At 43.7% G+C, this 17,964-nt stretch overlaps 2 protein-coding genes across 19 annotated transcripts in view; one reads left to right on the top strand and one right to left on the bottom strand.

Annotated features, from left to right (window-relative positions):
• The window catches only part of LOC122190282 (NADH-cytochrome b5 reductase 3), a 15,131-nt gene extending 12,605 nt beyond the window's left edge, over nt 1–2,526 (top strand). The window contains exon 9 of the mRNA XM_042890150.1: nt 44–2,526. Coding sequence (XP_042746084.1) covers nt 44–216 — 173 coding nt within the window. The 3' untranslated portion in view covers nt 217–2,526. The remainder of the gene's footprint in view (nt 1–43) is intronic.
• Nucleotides 2,527–7,291: 4,765 nt separating this feature from the next.
• PPFIBP1 (PPFIA binding protein 1) overlaps nt 7,292–17,964 on the bottom strand; it is a 101,675-nt gene continuing 91,002 nt past the window's right edge. For all 18 annotated transcript variants that reach the window (XM_042889416.1, XM_042889415.1, XM_042889420.1 and 15 more), the window contains 8 exons: nt 17,805–17,916; nt 17,553–17,641; nt 13,539–13,661; nt 12,169–12,294; nt 11,159–11,347; nt 10,414–10,593; nt 10,000–10,065; nt 7,292–9,916 (listed from right to left, as the gene is read on the bottom strand). In XM_042889416.1, the coding sequence (XP_042745350.1) occupies nt 9,830–9,916; nt 10,000–10,065; nt 10,414–10,593; nt 11,159–11,347; nt 12,169–12,294; nt 13,539–13,661; nt 17,553–17,641; nt 17,805–17,916 (972 nt within the window). In that variant the 3' untranslated portion in view covers nt 7,292–9,829. The remainder of the gene's footprint in view (nt 9,917–9,999; nt 10,066–10,413; nt 10,594–11,158; nt 11,348–12,168; nt 12,295–13,538; nt 13,662–17,552; nt 17,642–17,804; nt 17,917–17,964) is intronic.

Genomic DNA, 17,964 nt, shown 5'->3' with positions numbered 1-17,964 from the left:
CTCCCCTCCCCTCCCCTCCCCTCCTCTTTTTTTTCCCCAACAGATTGGGATTACAGCCAAGGATTTGTGAACCAAGATATGATCAGAGACCACCTGCCCCCACCTCAGAGCGATGTTCTGATCCTCATGTGTGGACCTCCTCCCATGATCCAGTACGCGTGCATTCCCAACCTGGACAAACTGGGCTATGCCAAGGACATGAGGTTCTCCTTCTAATGAAGGCTGATACTTCCGTGGTCTTGTGAGGAAGGAAAAACAGTTAATGGGGAACAAGAGAAAGTTAGAGATGGCTGATGCACAGTGCTGGGAAGCTACATTTACATTAGAAATACTTCATTTTTATCTGAATCTCTGGCAAGTTAGACACTTAAGCTTAACTATATGATAACCGTACTGTACGTTACACACAAACAGCCTTCTGGCAGAGACGTAGCCATGCACAGTCCTCAGCTGTGTTGTGCTTGCCTCGTCTGTCCTGTAGAAAGATTATATTCCATCTCGAGGCTGGAAAGCTTCTTAGGGCAGCAAGTACTCATTTACACTCTTCTTAGCACTGTAATCAAATAGCAGTAATATCCCACTTCCTAACACTGTGCGTACCCAGTATTTTATTTGGTGTGAAGTATGAAACATGGAATGAGCTGGATGATTCGCCCTGCTTATATCAAACTTTAAAGAGATGTTACTGTGTGAGGACCAGGAGCGTTTTCCTGGTATGCATAATCTTTGCACCATCAGGAGCTTAAGAGTGTTCATTTGAAGGATGACAATTAACCACGTGTGACTGAAGTTGTTTAAGGAAGTTGCCTTGTTAATCAAAATAGAGGGGTAGACAGCTATATAAAATTTGTTTCCTGTGTATTTTGGAATAGCCTCTTTTACGTGGAAACACTTTTCCAGCTGCTCACATCCCTGGGCAATGAAAGAAACTCTGGACAGCAGGTGCTTTACTGACTGTCCTGGAAGTCTTTGCTTGTATGTGTGCTGAATACTGAAAAAATACTGACGTGTGTATTTACTTTTAAATAACAGGCAGTACCATAGGAGTGGGAAAGTGATTGTTCTGCAGGTTCTGTGCAGTGAAAAAGTGCTGGGTGAAAACTGGATCTGGTTTTAGTTTGTTTCCCAGAGCTGGGTTAGCCAGACTGGGGTTCATTGGGTGGTCCAGCTCAGCAGTGGGTCCTGGCAGGTGTGATATGCCTGCACATCTTGCTCTGGAAGAGCTCCAAAGAAGAAAGAGGATTGCATGGGAACAGCCTTAAGCCACCCAACTGACAGCTGATTCAAATGTATCTCTGAATCTAAAACTCTTTCTTACGTGCTGTTTATTACAGCTTCCATTTGTTTCTTAATATAATTTTTACAGCAGCCTTTCACCTGACCTTTAGCAAAACTTCATGCCTCCAGTGTGCTGTCCTTCTGCATCCACACACACTGAGGTTGGGGCTGTCCTGCAAGAAGTCCAGGAGACAAAGTCGTGGTCTGGTGATGAAATCACAGTGAGGGAAAGGATGGTGGGTGGTGGTGGATGAAGTCGTAGAATCACCAGAGCTGGAACAGACCTCCAACATCACCCAGTCCAACCATTCACCAATATTTCCCCCCTAAACCACGTCCCTCAGTACCACAGCTGAAGTCACGTGGATGCGAGTTAGCTGCAGGTAGTGGTGTGCCATGTGTGTCACTTGTGTAAAGATTTGGGCACTATTTGGGGCTGTAACTTGCCCTGCCTTTTTTTGTGCCCATCCAACAGCTGTGTACTGTACACTTAAAAGGTGAATCTTCAGCATCAATTAAAAGGAGAAAAGGATACTACAGTTAACTTAAGGAACCTGCAGAGAATAATACTATTAAGTTTATTAAATAGACACTTGCCTCTGAAATCTTCAGTATTTGATGTGCGTTTCTGAAACTCATTTTAATATTGTGCTCCAGAGGTCAGTTCCTTTATCTTTTTGTGAGGCAAAAAGCAGAAATTGGAGATGAATTGTTTTGCTGCTGGTTTACATCACTGTGGAGTAAACAGGTTTTTTTTTTTTTCCCACGACTGTATTTAAGTAAGTGTCCATATCAAAAATAACTCGCTGGTAACACATCAACATTTTTGTATAACTGAACCTTTTTTCTAATTACTGTTTTTTTCCACATCTGTCAGAAATAAATGATGATGCAGGTGCCTCACGTGTGTGTTACTTATCCCATCACCTTCCACTTCAGAAGAGACAAACTGTGTCTGTAGAGCACTTCAGAATGCTTAAAAACATGTTTGCTGTTTACCCAACTGTTTGTGTGAGAGGTTGGTGCAAGCTGCTGAGTCAAGGATTAAACTACCACTGTTTTCTGTCTGTCACCAGAATCTGTTCGTTTTGCCTTTATTTTGTACATCTTCCTTGCGAACATGAAGCTCTTTAATTAAAAAGGAGGTTTTTATATAATCTGATGAAAAGATGGTGCCCCGATCCCTTTTGCTTGCTGGTCCTGTACTGTGGCACTTAAACAAGTAATAAAAGCTGGTTTTGCATTGTTTTTGATTCTCAGATTCATCTCTCTTACAGTTGTAGCGGAGTGGGCGTCAGCGAGCTCCTACCTGTGATGGAGGTTAGGGGAGAACATTCTCACAGGACCTGGAAAACTGAAACAGCTTCAGAAATGTGCTCCAAGAGGCCCTTCTCACAGCCAATGAGCCCCCAGTAAAGGGTGGGGGTGAGGTTTTCTGCTGTTATTCTTATTCTTTGGGTGAAAAGCACTACCTGAGGATTGGCTGTGAATCACTTGGGCCAAGGCACCAGCTGGGCTGAATCAGTGAGCAAAAAGTCACACTGACTTCACCGAATACATTGCTGTTCATCCTTGCCTTTATTACCCACAGCACTGATTCCTGCCAGAGCCAAGAATGCAGCAGCATGACTTACCTGAGGTAGCAGAGCCTTTGGGGGGATCAGGTCAGGAGGCCATCTGCCCCAGTATGTGATTCTCATAGTTTGGCCTCTCTCAGAGCAAGGATTTATTGCATGGAGAGCTCCTGCACTGATGCTGGACCTCATTGTGCCCTTTTGTTTGAATGTGCAGACCACAGCCTTTAATTCTCAGCTGTCACAGCTTCCCCATTTTATCACTCAGAAACTAAACAGTAACATATGAATGACAGTTTTGAAACTGCTTTTATTCTGTTAAAAGAAAGAAAGAAAATTATAAGGAAAACCACCACCCAGGAGGTCAATACCATCGAACTGTTAGTGTACACAGCAGTAAGTTCCTACCTGTGGCCTACAAACACTGTGGTTTTGCCAGCCTGAAACCTGTGGAGCTCTTCCCTTTGCTGCTTAACAGCAGCTGGAAGAAAGCTACTACAGTTGTGCAACCTGAAATGCTGTCAGCTAAAACCTGAGGGAAATTGAGTAAACCACTACATAAACACAATGAGCTGCTAAGATACCAAAACCAAAGACAAAGCGAAACATTCTTGCCTCTTCCAGATTTCTGCTTGCTGCCAGGGCTGTCAGGAGCCCTTCCTTCTCTGCTGCACTGAAAGACAAAGGCTGCCCTGGATGCCAGCCCCCATCTCCATGGGTTCATTTTCCCATGTCTCCTTAAACAACTGCAGCTGGTTTTTGCCACCAGCAAGAATAGGGTTTGTGGCAGAGCCCAGCACTGGGTCACAGCTCTGAGGCTCTCCAGTCCCAGCATCAGCCTGGTGCTGATTGCCTTCCTGTGGGCAGATGACAGGGTTCTCATTTGGCTCATTTCTATCTCAGGACAGGGAGTTCTCCACTAGGAGAACGAGCTCCATTCCTCCAACAGTGTTCTGAAGCCCTTGCATTTTTCTCTACTTGCACCACCCCTCTGACAGCAGTAACAGCACGTTTTCTCTATTACAGACTCAACATACTATTTAAAAAAAAAAAAAGAAACCAGCCTGCCCTTTCTATATGCACAGCACACAAAGGCTGAGCCAAGCCTAATAACTCCTCCTGAAGGCACCATTTGATAAAGCCTTCATGGCCCCAGCCAAGGCTCCATGGTTGGTGAACAAAATGTCCTGGGATGGCTCCACGCCTTCTATAAACACTTTTTCTGGCGGATTGTATTTTAGAACAGTGTGCTGTTGTTCTAAAACCTGGGCAGACTGAGTCAGATTGGCTGCTGCACAATAGAAGGCAGTACAGTGGGTGGAGGGGGAAGGTGAGAAATAGGGGTGGAGTGATGTTGGGCACGAAGCCCACCGAGGCTGAGCGCCACCCACAGCCTTTGGTGAGGGCCTGCAGACACCCTGCTGCCAGCTCGAGGTTTACAGAGATTTATGGACAGATTGCCTGCCTCCTTCAGCCCGTGTGTTGCACCAATGCAGCTCTCCAGCACCTCTCTGTGGGCAGGAAGCTGCCTGATCGACAGGCAGTGTTTCTGCTCTTCCTTCACAACGTTATCCAGCAGGATTTGGTCCTCAGGTTTCCTGGCATGCCAAACATGGCAAACAAGCCCTCGCAGTCCCATCCTACCAGACAGCAGATCTTGTCTGGACACTCTCAGCAGCTCCAGCAGTGTCTGCCCACCAGTACAGCCTCCAGGCTGTCCCCAGTGCTCCTGTGGGGCCATCCCGCTCTGGCAGAGCTCTGCCAGCTGTAGGATCTGCACTCAGCTGCAGCTCGATGCACTTGTCAGCACCCAACAGAGCCCAGAGCCAATCCACTCCAAAGAGCACAGCCTGTTACATGGTTGTTTTACTGGTCACGATGCATTCCTCCACTCTCTTCTCCACACAGAAGCTGATGAAGTTGACCAGGAGGATCCTGCTCAACAGAAGGACTTCGTATGAGGATCTGTGAAGCCAAGCTAGTCCTTCAGCCTCTGAGGTGAACGGACCATGCCTTAGCTGAAGACTTTATGGATAATGAGTTTCAGCCGTGTTCCCAGCTGTGTCCGTGTGATGCTTTCTGACTCACGCTCTGCACAGGTGATTTCCTGATGCAATAACCTGAGGGAAATCCCTTCCTTAGTGAAGGTTCTGTGGTACCTGAGCACTGTCAGAGCCATGGGGTGGGCTGAACAGAACTGCCAACAGATGCTGTGCCCAGCAGAGCCTGGCTCTGGCAGGCAGCGCTGCAGGATGTTTCCCCTGCATCTCCCTGAGCAGGGACCAGCCCAGCAGGCCCCGCTGCTTTCACACCTACTGAGCTCACCTGCTTTCAATGATCCCATCTCATTCTAGCCTGATCTTATCTTGCTCGCTCTCATTTCTAGGACTACTACAAAGAAGCCACTTCTATTGGCACTGGGTATTACCTAGAGATGAATTAACCTATTTCTTTTAACCACTCAGACAGAATACTAAAAGACCTCTAAGATCATCCAGTCCAACCAGCAGCCCATCCCCACCATGCCCACTAACCATGTCCCTCAGTGCTACATCTCCATGTTTCTTGAACACCTCCACCACCTCCCTGAGCAGCCTTTTCCAATTTCTCTTTCTAAAAAGAAAGGAGCAGCTTGAGCTGCTGCTGCCACCTGCAGCTGGGTTACCTCAGAGAGGTGACACACCAGGCACAGCTAGAACTACAAACAAGATTCCTAAAGTTACAAAATCCAGTTTCCATAACTGTTAAGGTTGGACTGCATGTTTCTGCTGCAGGAGGCATCAGCCAGGTCAGCTGCTAGTGCAAATACATTGCAACCATGTCTTCACTGTCCCAGGATCTCAACAGCATTCCCAGAAAACACTCTACTCTGCTGAGTGCTGCTCTTGTTCCTCCTCCTCCCCATTCTCAGTGAATAACAAAAAAGTGATAAGGATCTTTCTCCGCATTCTTTCTTCTAATTGCTCAAAACTTCCCTTACTTCACTGCGTAAAAATGAGCTTATAAACTAGAAGACCAACATTTTACGTGGTCTGATAGTGAAAGGACAAGGGGAATGATCTTAAACTAAAAAAAGGGGAGATGTAGTCTAGATGTGAGGAAGAAATTCTTTACTCAGAGGATGGTGAAGCAGTGGCACAGGCTGCCCAGAGAAGCTGTGGATGTCCCATCCCTGGAGGCATTCAAGGCAATGTTGGATGGGGCCCTGGGCAGCCTGATCAGAGGTTGACTGGAGGCTGCCCCTGCATCTCTAACACCTCCTTGAGAAGTGTCCAGCTTTCCTGGATCTGGTGGATGGCAATCCTGCCCGTGGCAGAGGGGTGGAACTTCCAACCTCTACCATTCTGTGATTCATCTCCACTGCCTACAGATGTCATGGTGTTACTGAAACCCCCAAGAGACACCCCATCTTAGGTCACTCTTGGGTCCCTCTCTCCAGAAAACAGACTATGCCCTAAGTATTACATTTCTTTTCTCCCACAGATCTTCACGTCTCTTTGTCTCATCTCCATTCCTTTGTGACTGTCCTACAGCAATCAGCACTGCTGAGTCTCCCATTACCTCTGATTCTAACTCTCAATTTCTCCTCCTTTCTACATCAGCACTCCCCAGCAACCAACACTCCCTCCTTGCCAGCTTTTTCTCCTAATTGTCTAGCAATTGTATGGGCTTGTGTTCATTTTCACAGCTGCATCAAAGAATGCTGTCCTCTGATGGGAAGAAGAAGATAAAGGGACTCCATAGGAAAAGCTCTTGCTGCAAAAGAAAATGCCAAAATACTGAAGAATAAAGCTGCATGTCACTATAAAGACGAAAATGGTATACTGTGCTCTAGATTTCAAAGCATTTATCCCAAGTGTTAACACAAAAAAGCTGACCTGACGAACAAAACAGAAATGAGGGTCACAAGAGGAATTCTGCAGTTTCTGCACTGCTACCTGGGCTACTCCAAGCAAAACATCTATCATCATCTGTACCTGCATCCCAGCAACAAAGTGGGGAAGACAACTCGTACTTCTACAGCTGCTGAGGGCTACAAGGACATGGGGAAGGATGATGACACCTGGAGATACTCTCTGCAATGGAGACGAACGTTGCTGGTTCTCCAACACCCTACGAGGGCTCACTGAGGAGCAGACAGGGGCTGGGACACACCTCCTTGTCACACATGCCCATCAACCCAGCGTGCATCAAATCTGGATCTCAAAAATCAACAAAAAAACCTGCGTATTTCTTGACTGTTACCTGACTTTTCCTGCTGGCACCATCAACAGATGAACTGGTGAATCCTGCCTGTGATTTTGTTTGCCCCTTGTCCCTCATCTTTTAAGTAGAACACAATGAGCTTCCTAGGAATTTGAAAAAAAAGAAATTAGGGATGCATTACAAAAAAACAAAACCAAAAACAAGCCCACACCAAAACTTACCAGAAGCAGTCGGCATTTTCCACAGATTTTTATTGGATTTTACATGGCAATACACAGTAGTTACGTCGCCTCTTCAAAAACACAAAATACCACAATGCTATCAGCTGTGTGCACACGCACGCAAAAATCTCCCACTGTTACCAATGCTTTCCTAACAGACCCCCACAAAACAGCCATAGTTCAGCTGATAGGCAGCTCTGAATGACAACCTGTTCTCCACCCAGGAGGCCCAGAAACAAGTTGTCTGAAGCAGAACTTTACTTACACTGGACTTAAAAAGAAATGATTGTCTGCTGCTGCTGCTAGGCTTGTTAGCAGCACCAGTGTGAGAAAAAAATCTCAGAGCATTTGCTTGTACCTGTTTCAACACATAGCACAGTGTCATTAGCCCCTTTTCTACTGTGAATATTCATTCATTGTGTCCACTAGCCAGCGTCTGCTCAGGAGAATCTGAAGGAATACTTCTGCTCAGAAGCCTGCACTATGTCTTCCAGTGCTTCTGCTGCATATGGCAGAGCAGGGTCTTGGGCCAAGCACTGCAAAGTATTCACAGAAAGCAAGCCCTGAACCGACACCATGAGGATTTGTACCTGACAGTGGCGAGCAGGCATTACAGAATGGGGCAGTTCTGCCTATTTGGAATAGCTCAGCCACCCCCAGAACTGCAGAAGAAACAACAGGCAGCAAATTACTTGTGGATGCTCCTCAGTCCGAAGTTCTGAATAAAGCACCAGGTGTGATCTGTTTGTACACAAATGTAAAGTGGCACGAACTGTTTCATGATTATATGGCTCATTTGCCTGGCTCCAGCTACTGAAGAGAGAATGGCAGCACTCGATATTGTATATAACACAACTGGTCCACATCACAGTTTTCTTCTTTGCACATGAAAATTAGCCCAAACTGCACATCTTCCAAAAAAATAAAAACAATAACAAAAAAACCAACCTGACTGGTTACAGCTCATAAGGCTACAACAGTAGAGTGCTAGAACACATCTCTGGTCTACCCCCAACACCTGGTGCAAGGTCCATGGAATCCCCTTCCTTCCTTTCCTACCCACAGGACCAGCACAAATCCATGATCCATGATACCACACATCAGTGTGTCAGCCATGATCTCACTTCCAGCACGGGCAATGATGAAACGAGCGACGCATTCTTGTAAAAGACAAACAGTATCCAAAAAGAACAGCTGGGCTTTTTTTCCCATTACAAGGCAAAGAAGCTTCATGCTGTTGTGCTAAAATACATGCAATGTTCAACGCTGTATAAAAGACTGCTGTAATAAACAGTTACTTTTTCATTGCTTTGGCTAGGACATCTTGCAATACAGAAAGCCTGACAACAAACTTCCACTGGCTAGTTAATGTTTTTAAAGTCTGATGACCTTAAGGAAAAATAGTTATGCTCTAAGAAGGCAAAATGATGAGCAACACGTTTGATATTTGGATTTTTTAAGGAAAAGTTCCACCTTGGGTTTAATATAATGAAATAATATATTTCCTATACATTTCTCTATATAACTTTATTTGTTTGCAACTACACCATCCTCACATTAGTCACAGCACAGAAACATCCCTTCCACGTGCAGGGAGTACTCTCAACTTGAAGAAAAACTCTCCAGAACATTTTTAAGTCACGGAAGTGTTACTAACTTCAAATGCTATAAAACTACTGCTGCTGGAAACAAGGAAGAAGACATTTTGAAATTTGCAGCTTCCCAAGGAGTCGCTGCTAGAAGAAACATGCTTCACAACTGTTTCATCCCAAATGGAAGATCATTAAACTGTGAATTCAGTAAAAAGCAACAAAAGCAAACAGTTCCAAAGGTCAGCCTGCCTTTTCCAGTAACCAGCTGGTGTGCAAACTGGGATAATCTTTTACAATTCTCTCCCCCTTCCCCTTCCCTTGAACTTTCCATTACTCTACGTCACAAAATTTAAATTTTTGCTTTTAGATGTACTTCATATACTTCTTTTTTTTTTTTTAATTTTTTTTTTTATAAAACAGTATAAAAATAAAAGCAACAGTAAAGAGCTACTGGGGAGATTATGCAGGGCTAAAATCCTATGTTGGATACCAAAGGAAGGGCAGAACTAGCATTTGCGTGGGGCAAAGGCCTTTGAAAAAGACAGCAATAAGAGAAAGCTGATTGACAACTACAGGTGCAATGCTTTTCTATCTAACAATTTGCTTTACTTTGTAATAGTACAAAGGATTATCTCAGGACATGAATAAGAAAAAGGAGCACTATGATACCATGTCAATTTAAATGCAACACTCTGAAACATATCACCAGTTCGTACATTAAATATAGTAAAAACAATTTCCATTCACCAGTGTCTGGGTTTTTCTTATGGCAACTTTAAAGTAGGCACCTTTTTTTTATTTTTTTTTTTCAGTTCTTTAAATTTTCCACCCCCCAGTATTACTTCTAACAAACAGAAGCAAGAGCAGCATAGTGTATATGATCTGCTGCCCATCACATCTAGTGATGACGTTTCTTGCACACAGGAAGCGAGCCTTCATCAGTGCCTGTTGGTTGCTGTCACACATTGGAGTCTTCATCTGTTATACTGGTGCTAGGAGAGCGAGTTGCAAAGTCTTTAAACATTTCATCCTCTTTTAACATGTGCTAGAAAGGAAATGAGTGAAGAGTCAAATTCATTTTTACAGAAAAAGACTTTTTATTCTACAGATCACAGTTTTAAGCCTTACTGTCAAGTTGTTGATGCCTTCAGAAAATGCTCCTATTTGCCTCACTGTCCCTTCTGAATCTTCCATCTGCAAAAAAAACAGATAATGGATAATGAATGAATAATGAATCCCTTGCGTGCAGTGGCAATTAAGTTCAGCAAATAATGTAAGTGCTTTATTACAGTCCCACATGCTCAGAGTGAGGGACGAGTGTGGCCTGTTGGGGCAGAAGATGAGTTATGTCAGAGACAGTCTTACAGCTGCTGCATTCGTGGCTTGCAGTTCTTGGGCTGAGAGACATGTTTGTGTTTGTGAGTAGTGCTTTGTGACTGTCAAAACTGAGAATCTTCACAGGCTAAAGGAATGGAAAGGTTTCATTGTGAAAGAGAAGTTTCCCACCAAATCTAACAGCACATTTAAGTACTACAGTTTTACCTGCTCCAGCCTGTCCAAATCATCATCATCATATACTCGGATATCCAGGCCAGCCTTAAAACCTTTCTTCGATGCACTTCCAGAGGCCCTCCCCAGCTCCATAGGACACACGTACTCTTCCACGTCATCTTGCTTTTTCTTTCTCAGGCTCCCAAAATTGCTGAAGGCAAGTTTCTTTGGCTTGTGAAAAGAAAATTCACAAAAACTTAAGAGTCAGCAAAGAAGTAACAGGTGTCTCTGCAACTGATGCTTCAATGTAAGCAGATGCTGAAGGGTTAAGACTCCACCGCTTTGCTTACAGCTTTCTGAATAGCTGCAGTTCCAGATAACTGCATCCATAAGAACAAGATGCATCCCTCATTCCATCATTACTACAAAAAATAACATTTAAAGGATCCCAAATGTTATCAGAATCCCATTGCACAAAATCAAGAGCATGTAAACAGTAAGAGACCACCTCCGTCCCAAGCACGTTATCATACAGTCAGATGGACAACCCACAAGAGTGCCATCTCTCTTTGGCACGTATGAGGAGCTGAGATGTGGTGTGCTCACAGCAGACAAAAGAGTCAAACCCATATCTGCTGAGCCCTGCTCTAATGCTTTTTCATTTGTTTTCACATTAGCAGCCAACCCTGTTTCTCAAACCTTACTGAACAGCCCTCCAAGAATGGATAAAACTAACACACTGGAGATCTAAATGTCTGCTGGAAGCTCACATACGAACCCAGAACAAGTGGCCTACCTTAACTTTAGCAGTTGCTGTTAAGAGGACGTAGTCTGGGGACTCCATGGCTTCACGTTTCTGCTGCTGGGCCTCCTGCCCAATGAGGAGGTTGAAATGAGTGGCTAGGTGCCGTCGCAGCAGTGTCTTGTTTGGTGGGATGTTCAGCAACTGGGCCATGGTTTCTACATTGAAACGTGGCTCCAAAACCTATTAACAAAACCACAGAGTCCAGCTGATGTCAACACTGTCTGATGAGGTCTCAAGGACACTGGTGGGCATGTGTGGCTCAGTCACTTTTTAAAGTTGCTTTGGGTTTTTAATTTAGAGAAAATATACAACGAAGACAGAGAAAAGAGAGTTAAAGGATTCATAGAATGCTATTTCCAGCCTTTCTTTCTTGAATTATAAACAGAAGGAAACTGGCAAATAGAAGGAAGAGCTAAATCCACCCTTAGATCACATGATATGGAAAGCTCTAGCAAAATGTTTATCCAGCATCCTCTTTAATTCTGGAAAATGTAGTCAAAGGAATGATGGAAAATAAACATAAAATGTCTGGAAAAGGGATAGAAGTTTCAACCACTACAAACTTCTACAAGCGTAAATCTCTAGCCTGGAGGATCTCATGCTAGAGAAATTAAAAACAATGCTGTTTTGACACTGAAATTACAGGTTTTCCTAAAGAATCAAGCATTCCCCACAAAAATAAAAACATGTTCACGTGTAGGAAGGAAAATGGTGGTTGTGTAATAGCATGATTGTGTTGTAGGTAGGAGGTAGAAAATGCCATTAAATTGTGAAGGGGATGCAGGCAAACAAATTCACTGCTTTCCAAACAAACTTTGTCCAAGCCACTTTTAGGCCTTTTAAAAGTGCCTTTAAAACTATTGGGTAATAAATATTGACAGCAACTTATTATGAAGAAGAAAAAGAAGATAGAAGTATGTGTGCAGCAAAGATGACAGAACTAGTAATTCTCAGTCATGATTTACTTTAAATCAAATAAAGTAAGCCTGTGAGTATCTTACCATCAGCCCCCCATGCACACCACTCCCCCTCAGATTAGGTGCATACTCTGCCAGATCAACAGAGCGTAACCACTCCATCACACGGTGATTGGTCCACTGGGTGACCTCAGAAGGTGTGACATTATTCTGTGAACAGGAGGAACAGGCAGTTAAGGAGGCTTCTGAACACAGATGCCCCAGCCCCAATCTTTACTGAAACAAACCTCCCCTGCCCTTTATGCATATGACCCCACCTTGCTCTTGAGGAAATAAAAAGATTTCTGCTTTCTTTGGATTGCTATCTTGCAGCAATACTGAAGTAGAATTGGGTCTGGACCAAATCTCATACATTCCTCAAAGCACTGAAAGATTTCAGAGCAGATGTAAATCACAATTTCATGAGAAATCTTCTATCTCAGCATTGCATACAGTATGCTGAGCTCCCCTCTGAGTTTCTTAAGCTGATTCTTCACTTAAGAGTTAAAACATTGATGCTAGCTGATGGAGACACTGACATGAAGCTATCTTTCTGACACTTTCCTGATCATTGCAGGAAAAGTCTAAAGCCTTCCATCGAGGCAGAAGGGTTTGAAATCAGTCAGATTCAAGCACTGTTCACTCATAACACAGTATCCTTCTAATAATTTCAAGCCAAGAGCTTATCACAGCAGCTTAGCTTGTTTTTATCCTACTGGGAAGCAATCATCTTTCCTGCTCTGCTTGCAGGATGGTTGTGCCAAACAACATGAGCTGTATTCCTGAGTGCAGTGAACAGGTCTGTATCATTCTTCATGCAGCCTGAGGATCTTGCTGCACACTAGGATTAGCTGCAATTTCTACAAGTAGAGCTGAAAACTAGCTAGCTCCATGAGCTGGTGTGCTTTTCTTGCAGATATGCATTAGAATCTAAATACAAGGCTCTGGGCTGCTTCATCATCCACTGCCCTAGCTAGTGTATGCTCTTTCCAACACAAATCAGTGGCAGTTTCCTGCCTGATAAGACTAAACTTGTTTTACAGAGACAATTCTGACACGGCCACAGACTTCACAGTTACGCTAGCCTGACAGAAGCTGTGCACCAAGTTCAGTACTATTTATTTTGAAGAAACCACATCAAAGACTAAGGACACTTGTTTAGCAAGAAGGAATGTGAGATTTGGTAAGGAGACATGACTTTGGGGCCACAGCAGGTCAAGGATGAAAAGTTGTGTGTGAGGTAGCCTCAGCAGGACATGAACCTTGGGAATAAAATGACAAAAAGAAACCAAAACTGAAATAAAACAAAATAGGAAGCAACCAATATAAGAGGAAAGGGTAGAGGAGAAATAGTCAAAAACACCAAGAAAAAACTCTACAGGATTCTTCTTCACAGTTCCATCCTAAAGCAGTACCTCATCTGATGGCCTCCTGCGCAGACAGTTGGGCTCAAAGTTGTTTATTCTCAGAACCTGGATAGCTCTTTTGATGCTGAGATGGTGGAGGACGCTGACAACCTTCAAGGACAGCAAGTCATCCTGTGGAAGAGGAAGGAGGATTTAATACACACAAAAGCACTTAGTAGTGGAACCAACACTCAGTTTCCTCAGCAGCTTTGAACTGTGGCTTAAAATGTCACATCTAGTATATCCTAGAATTTAAATGCATGAGACAAGGGATTAATGCCAAGCCATCCATCCCATAGGTGGCCTGGTGCTTGCCTCTGTGACAAGGTACTGTAAGGCATAACTGCACAGCCAGATCTTTTTCAGTAAGGATGAATCCCTTCTCACCTTCAGCAGGGCAAGAGCATGCCAAGATACAACCCCACACTCCCCCCTGCAAAGCATCGGTGATACTAACAAAAGCAGCCAGTTCTTTCTCTAAAATCTTAATCCTCTCAATAACTTTTACTTCAACATTAATTTCACAGAAGAACTCCTTTTACAGCTCATACAGATCAGCTATTTAGGCTCCCACCAGCCTTCACAGAAAGAGTCAGACATCTCCTGAGGACAATTTCTGCCACATCAAGGAATGAGACGCTGCCTCACAAAGCCTGCTCTCCCTGCACTGACACCAACCACAGCCTTTGGCTGGACCAGGAGCTTTCAGATGTCAGAAGCTGGGAAGAGCAAGTTTCCCCCTTCATGATTACAGCAGCAAGTAGCAGTTTTGCTCCATTACACCTCCTGGTACTCAGAGCTCCTTTAAATCTCTGGTAAGTGAGAGGGAGAGACTTTTGGCAACCAAGAGAACTTAACTCACAGGACACACGTGGTGAACAACAGTAAACAAGATACACAATTTAGATGAGGCTCACAGGTTACTGAAGATTGCTGGTACAACCCAACATCCTGACCTGCTGACAACCTTGCAGCATGAGCAATACAGAAGATGACACCTTTTTGCCTCTCTCTGATTTCACTCCAATGTCTAGCCCCAGAAATGTAGCATGTCAAAACCAAAACAGATTCTTTCTCATTCATGGAGCTCAGACGTGGGAAATGTTTACACAGGATTGAGTGACCAGCCTGGCAAGACTTCCCAGATCATCCAGATCCATAGCTCCAGGAAGGGTTGCAAACAAAGAACCTGTCCTAACCTGCAAAAGTGGTCACATGCTGTGAGATCTGCATTCCTGCTAAACTAGGCTCCTCAGTTATAATTCAATCCTTATTATGTCACTAAGTGTCTCAAAGTCTGGTACTTTGTTGGTGCAAGTTGGCTGACAAGTGAATTTATGTATCTTTATTGCTAGGGTTAACCTAGATTGCTATGTGTTAACACCACTTGTGTGTTACAAACAGCAGACTGTTTTATGATTTTGCCAGAATAAGTGAAGATTAAATTATATGCTTGTCCAAACAGTTCATTGCTTTTGGCTAACCTTATGATGAACTTCAGATTAGAGTTTCTATTTCATGTTATTTCATTATTTTAGCTTGAGTAAGGGTGAATTTCCATGTGGTTTTCAGAAGTTTTCTTTCTCATTTTACATACAGTTGTATTTAGCTTATTTACACAGAATCTGCTGTTGTAACTTGATGGTTAAACACTGCTTAAAAAAATTCCTAGGGATTTAATTTAAAAGGAACTGACAGGGAGAGTTATCTAGTTCAAAGGCAAAGCTTCCACTGCCTATTCCTCCTCTGTCCACCCATCAGATGGATTTTCTTCTTTTTAGAAAAAGAAGACTAACATGTAGAGTAAAAAAAGCATAACGTGAAGATCCTTCACATTGCTGCCTATGCTGCATTTTACCAACACCCAGTGCTCACCCACTCAATACAGCAACAAAGCATCACAACACAAGATTGAGCTCAGCAGAACTTACTGGCATCAGATCTCCAAGATTTAACAGAAGAAACAAGCTGCCTTTACTTTCATATTGATGTGCAAATTCAATAAACTAGAGCCAACAAATGTGAAAACACTATGTAAGCAGCCAGTACTAAGCATTTGTCTGAAATGCACTAAACAGCAAAATCATGTCAGGTAGTCAATCTAACGTAAAGAACATACAAAACATGCAAACATGCCATAAAATAGTTAACTTCTACAGAGCCCAGGGTGTGACTGATTTCTCCTTTGTTACAAGGAAGAAAATAATATTGGCAACGTTCAGTTTTCATTTACATCTCCAGAGAAGAACCGGTTGGCTTCACTTGACAGGCAGTAAAGTGAGGAGCTGACACCATGCTGTACATTTTTAAATACATAATGCAAATGTTAATAATGAATCCTGTTTTCAAACAAGCTGGCTCTTAAAACTGCAATTCTCTTCGAAGAAAATTGCTTTGGTTTTCTTACGCTAGGAATCCACATGAATAGGTAACTAGACAACATTGGCTCGCTGAGAAGAAAAACATCCCACCTACTTCTATTAATTGACAGTAATCTGAACAGTAAAAAGCTGCATGAAATGCAACCACAGCATTTTGTACTTTTGTATGCTTACAGATGCTGCCTGAGCATATCAGACAATGTCATGCACAGCTCTTAAGCACAAGATTATCCACTTCTCACATACAGAATCACAGAATCACAGAAACACCAAGGTTGGAAAAGACCTTCAAGATCATCCAGTCCAACCACCCACCTACCACCAACAGTTCTCACTAAACCATGTCCCTCAACACAAAATCCAAACGTTCCTTGATCATCTCCAGGGTCGGTGACTCCACCACCTCCCTGGGCAGCCCATTCCAGTGCCTGACCACTCTTCCAGAAAAGTAGTATTTCCTAACCTCCAGCCTAAATCTTCCCTGCTGCAGCTTGAAGCCATTCCCTCTAGTCCTATCACCAGTTACACGAGAGAAGAGGCCGACTCCAACTCACTACAACCTCCCTTCAGGTAGTTATAGAGTAATCAGGTCTCCCCTGAGCCTCCTCTTCTCCAGACTGAACAATCCCAGCTCCTTCAGCAGCTCCTCATAAGCCCTGTGCTCCAGGCCCCTCAACAGCTTTGTTGCCCTTCTTTGAACCCACTCCAGAGCCTCAATGTCTTTCTTGCAGTGAGGGGCCCAAGTCTGGGCTTTTGCTTACTATTTGCTCTCCCACATTAAGATATTGTCTTTAAAGATGGAAAGAATGCAGGAAATACATGCAGGTGAGTTCTACTGTCAGGGCTTCTGTTTACTTTAGTTTATGGCTATTAGCATTAGTTTGGCACAGGACACTCACTACAGTTTCAAGCAGCCCTCTAAACACTCTGAGGTAGTGTGCACAAATCAAGGATCCTGGAATATCTTTCCAGCATTAACAGTGTCTATGACTCTCTCAACTCTCCTGATTTTCTCCCTGCAATTACGCAGAGATTTTCCTTTCCCAATTTATGAACTATGCTCTGAAAACAGTAGCATTTCATGAGACATGGTTAGCTGTTGGAGTGAGCTCTGTGCATCTGGTACATCATGTACATGTACGTGTAAGTTCTGCAAGAGTAACCGCCAGCTTGAGCTTCTTTTCAGATCCTGTCTATCTGGGGCAAAAGTCAAGCCTGCATATGGTGACCACGTGGCTCATGTGCCAACTTTTTGCTCTAGGAAGCCACAGGCCAGATTGCCGTGACCTGGCTCCTCACAGACAACAGGCCCTGTAAGAAGTCTGTTTGGTGCTGCCAGCCCCAGAGGGATGTGAGAGTGGCTGTCTGCAATGTCAGAGATGCCCTAGCAGCCCCACGTGCCCTCCAGTGCTCTATTAATGGGGTGCTTGTGAGGTCAGCCACAATTTGGCTGATGGATGCTCCTGCAGAAGGGCTAAGTGGAAGAGCTTTAAGTGTTAAGTGAATCTAACAGCTATGCAGGAGATCTCTCCAGACTCATGATTTTCAGTGAGTTGTCTGGATGAATGTTAGTGTGCATTAAATGTCAGTAAAAACTAAGAACATGACAAAGACGTCAAGACAAGAAAAGCCATTTACTCACTACACTCATGTAATGGAGCATGCGGCCGTCCACTTTTCCTTCATCAAACTGGGTCTTATACTGGGGGAGGCCAATGTCATCCAGCCACCCTAACAAAGAGACAGAACCAACATTAACATGGCAAAGCTCTTCTTGATGGCAACCATGTCCACATCACCAGTTAGGTGTTATTCTCACTCTCTGAACCCTACACTTGACATGGTTAGGAACCCCTACAAAAAGCTGCTGATTCAGCATGTACTACAGTCTTACTGGTAACCCAATGGTAATCCAGTTTTCCATGATTGTTCTCCTCTTCAGACCCAAGTGCCTGCAGAGCAAGCTGAAGCTTCTTCCGATGCAATGGGTGCTTTATCCCAAGCTCCTGTGAAAGAAAGGAAAGAGCAAAGCTTGATATAATACTGTATTTTAT

This window comes from Lagopus leucura, unplaced genomic scaffold (assembly GCF_019238085.1).
Source record: "Lagopus leucura isolate 7727_CA_CO unplaced genomic scaffold, USGS_WTPT01 Super-Scaffold_100159, whole genome shotgun sequence".
NCBI classification, from domain to species: Eukaryota; Metazoa; Chordata; class Aves; order Galliformes; family Phasianidae; genus Lagopus; species Lagopus leucura.
The sequence above is the reverse complement of the archived record's forward strand: the minus strand, read 5'-3'. Positions and strand labels throughout refer to the sequence as shown.